Genomic DNA, 4,128 nt, shown 5'->3' with positions numbered 1-4,128 from the left:
ATACATATTTATTCCAAAGGATATAAAAGGTCCCAATTTCATCTTGTAGATATTTATTTTGAAGTATCCTTTGAAAATTTTGTCTTTTGACTTGTTGTTATTCAAAACAACATGCTTGTTTGCAAAGTGAGGAATATTTCAAGTTAAAGTAGTCTCAACTTTGCAAATGCCGCTTGTGGTTTAGAGATATCAATGTAGCGTTTATAACTTTATGGAAATTTACATTGTATATGTGATATTGACATATGGACCAAATGATCAATTAAAAACCACTTATTATTGTTAAGTAATAAAGATACATAACGGTGTCTCATTAAGCATTACTATCAATGTCTTCCATGTTCTTTTGACATAGTCCTAAAGGCAATTCATTCCTACAACCATACAAATGCATACCAATTAAAAGCTATGAAGATGGTCCAAGTTTGCAAGTTCTTTTACTAATTAATAAATTATCTCTCACTTTCGACATATTAAATGTGGTACTTAGGGGGTTTTACTATATCTACACCCTCCATATCACCCGCATTCAAGACATATTATAAGCCCTCTTACCTTTGAATAGAATAAAATGCACCCTTCCTTTATTCGAGTATGAATATCCCATTTAGCTAATACCCTTTAATTGAAAAAAAATTGTAAAAAGGGGACTTAGAATATTATTTCTATTAAACTCAAGTGATATACTTGCACACTTTCCAATGATCTCATATGGTGTTACATAATGAGTTTCTCCTCATTGAAGATAGAATAGCATTGCTATTATGTGGGTTCTAATGTGGTTGGCAATCAATCATTGAGAATTTCTCACTCCTACCTTGTAAATATGATTCAATTATATCTTAACCTTATTACCATTTGCTAGGTAAAGCTAGAATGTTGTCACATATAAGGGTTAAATATGTCGCATATAGTAGCAAACAATAATGTCAATATTTGGTATGTTTTATAGTGCCAAACACTAATGGTTGAAATTCATAAAGATTTGTATAATCTCTAGTGAGGTGAATCCCTAGAATTTTCCTCATACATGATTATATATATAATAATCATACATAGATAACCATGAGAAAAATGTAAACAATCCACATGGATATAGACATACCCATGAGAAAAATGCAAAAAATCCAAATGGGTATATGCATAAAGATCAAAGTTGAATAGACTGAATTCCCCTGATATTGTTGAAGTCAATGAACTTATATTGATTGAGTTGCTAGTTATAGCCAAGAGACATCGATATCAAAACTAAAAATTTGGCTTAGTCCATGAATAACATTTTTTGTGACAATATGAAGGTGCATAAATATTGATGGAGACAAACCAATGTGCAATAACTAGTGATAGTAGATTTGGAGAGTCCATTGTGCTCTTTATGAAAATTGAACTAGTTATGGGGCATAAGAGAAGAATGTTACATTTTATGTGTGTGTATGTGCATGTGTGCATGTTTTTTGTGCACCATTATTTCTTTTCATTATATGCATTGTGTAACATAGAGTGCAATGTGTAACTACATATGTCGATGTTAATATTGATAGTATAAGGGAAATACTCCATGAAAGGAGATAGTGTATTGATATTATGGCCCTAGTGGTGCCCATTGTCATAGTTATGCAAAATATTTTCAATGTTTAACTTGATTACACTCTAGTTGCATGTGAAATTAAACTAAAGAAAAGGGATAGATGGATAACACAATGTTTCACTTGACCATCATTTGAATAAATTAAATTCGTTTAAGGATTGGGAATGAGATAAGAGTGCATAAGGAAGGAAAAATATGTAGATTTGGGAACAATTTGGGGGGGGGGGGGTGCAAATATTAGTATTGGTCCAAGTGTCTCTTTGTATTATAGTAGTTTTATATGCACTATGAGTGGGGGGGCCATGGTATATCACTATGTAGGACATGGTTAAGTGGGAAAAGTCACGCATTGAAAAGGACTAAGTGGGGGGGAAAAGCTAGTAGGTGTAGCTCATAGATACTTGGCAAAAGCAACTATGAATGTGATGGTTATGAGTTTAATAAGCTTAATTTAACTATTATAAGAGAATGTGTGTTGGAAATGGGTGTGAGGCGTTGGCAATGGTTAGGAAAGTGACAAAGGAGGCGGAAAGGGACTAAGTGGGGGAAAGGCCTTGAGTGGTGGATGTAGCTATTGAGAAACAGGAAGGGGGGGGGGGGGAAAGCAAAAAAAAAAAAAAAAACGAAAGTTGTTATGGGGGGTTGTGCATATATACCCCTTACAAAGCCGGGGGAGAGCGGTTTGAGTCTGCATAAGCAAAAGGGAAAGGTATGCAAAAGAAGGCAAGGGAATCAAACACTGCATTAAGATGGCAGAAAAGATGAGGACAATGGCGAGCTCTTGGGTGGGGAGGTGCATGGACAAGGTGAAGGTTAGTCTCTTCTCTTGCATGCTGATGAAGAACAAGAGGATATGCATAGCGTCGAACGGAGAGTTACTAGGGGAAGGGGGAGATGATCATGAGGGCGGGGGGAGTGAGGTCAATATTGGCCAGAAGGATGGTAAAGAAGGGATCGTGAGTAATGGTGATCAAACAAATGGGGAGTGGATTAAGGAAGCGAATGGATCGATAGAGTGCCATGAAGCTGCAGGAGAAGGAGAGGGAGAATTAGGGCTGAGTCATGCAGGCGAGGTAGTGCAGCAGCTGCAGGAGAGTGAATGCGCCGCAGGAAAGGAGGTACCCGAGAAGGCGATAGAAGCCGATAGGGAGGCCGCAGATGCGAGGCTAATATCGCAGGCGGGTGAGGGCAAGGCATCGGGGTCTAACGATGAAAATCATAACCATCGTCATCATCATCATCGTCATCATCATGGGAGGTCGTCGAAGAGGAGGTCGTCGCGAGGCGGGCACAGGAGCAAGGAGGCGAAGGGGTCGACGTCGTCGTCGTCGCAGGCGCGGCTGACGAGAAGCAGGTCGAATCATGACAACATCGACTCGGCGACGTTCCTGCTGGATGCGCCGGGCATGCGGCGCGTGCGCACCATCGACAACGACCTGTCGTCGATGGCCGCCGACGACGACGATAGCAACCAGCAGGAGGACGACGACCGTCGGCCCATCGAGAGCCTCACCGACGACGAGCTCAACCGCCGCTTCACCGAGTTCATCAACCGCCGCCTCGCCCGCATGAAGCGAGAGTCCCTCGACGAGAATCAGTTTCCGTGATCAGGATAGCCCGGCCGGCCCGCCATTAATTACCAGCTGTTAATTACGCTATACTTAGTGTATACTCTACGTCTCCAGCTATTATCAGCTGTTTAATACAGTACTAGACGTATTGTCGGTGCTGATCGATGCGGCCTTCCCTTGATCTCCTCGTCATTACGAAGCTTAGTTATCCTCAGCGTATCAACTTTCCCAGCTTGTTCTTTCCCATCACACAATACATATGTGAGTACTACAGTCTCTTATCTGTTTCCTTCCTCACGAGTTGCCCAATTTGTATGTATTCGGCTAAATTGGCTTGGTAACTCCTCGCCCATGTACATGTTTATCATTTGAGTCTTGAGATCATACCTGCATGGTACTGCAGCCCATTTCTGAGCTCCAATGAGCGCGGAGAGAGAGAGAGAGAGAGAGAGATGGCCGACTGGCTTCTTGCTGTGGTATAAGCAAAAGAAAATACTCACTTTTGGATTTCCCTTCAATTTCCAGAGATTTCGGTACTTAATACATGAAACCCCATGTCTTATGTAAAAGAGTTCTTGATTTAGAGAGCAAACCATCTTCTCAACAACAAAGGTGTTCCTCATGATCGTTGTCGCCACTTTACCTCTCTAGTTTCTCGCTTCATGTTCGGAAGGCCTATATAAAGAATCTAACGATGTGGACATGGATGATGCCCACCAAGCTGATATAGCTTAATTTCCGAAGCAAGCCACAATGATAAAAAGGTGATCAACAAATGAAGTAAATGTACTTGTGATTCTTATGAATCTCATCAGCAACAATGGACCTTTTTTATGTATTTCATCATAACCCTCCATATTGCTTCAATTCCATACTTGAACTTATGTGGGTCTATAGCAACGTATGGTTGATTGAGTAAACACTCCTTTGTAAACTGTATCAAGCACTAAAACTTTTTGGAATCATCCC

At 40.4% G+C, this 4,128-nt stretch overlaps 1 protein-coding gene across 1 annotated transcript; it reads left to right on the top strand.

Annotated features, from left to right (window-relative positions):
• Nucleotides 1-2,253: 2,253 nt before the first annotated feature.
• On the top strand, nucleotides 2,254-3,728 carry LOC148013997 (uncharacterized). Its single transcript, XM_087667213.1, has one exon. It carries the CDS (start codon nucleotides 2,338-2,340, stop codon nucleotides 3,193-3,195), a length of 858 nt encoding a protein of 285 aa, XP_087523339.1. The 5' UTR covers nucleotides 2,254-2,337; the 3' UTR covers nucleotides 3,196-3,728.
• Nucleotides 3,729-4,128: the final 400 nt, after the last annotated feature.

Source organism: Lygodium microphyllum, chromosome 25 (assembly GCF_053477565.2).
Source record: "Lygodium microphyllum isolate KBCC chromosome 25, Lygodium_microphyllum_v1.1.10, whole genome shotgun sequence".
NCBI classification, from domain to species: domain Eukaryota; kingdom Viridiplantae; phylum Streptophyta; class Polypodiopsida; order Schizaeales; family Lygodiaceae; genus Lygodium; species Lygodium microphyllum.
This window is presented reverse-complemented; position numbering and strand designations above follow the sequence as displayed.

What these genes read in the sequence shown, in the direction of transcription:
- LOC148013997 (XM_087667213.1), top strand. Translation starts at nt 2,338, where the DNA reads ATGGCAGAAAAGATGAGGACAATGGCGAGCTCTTGGGTGGGGAGGTGC.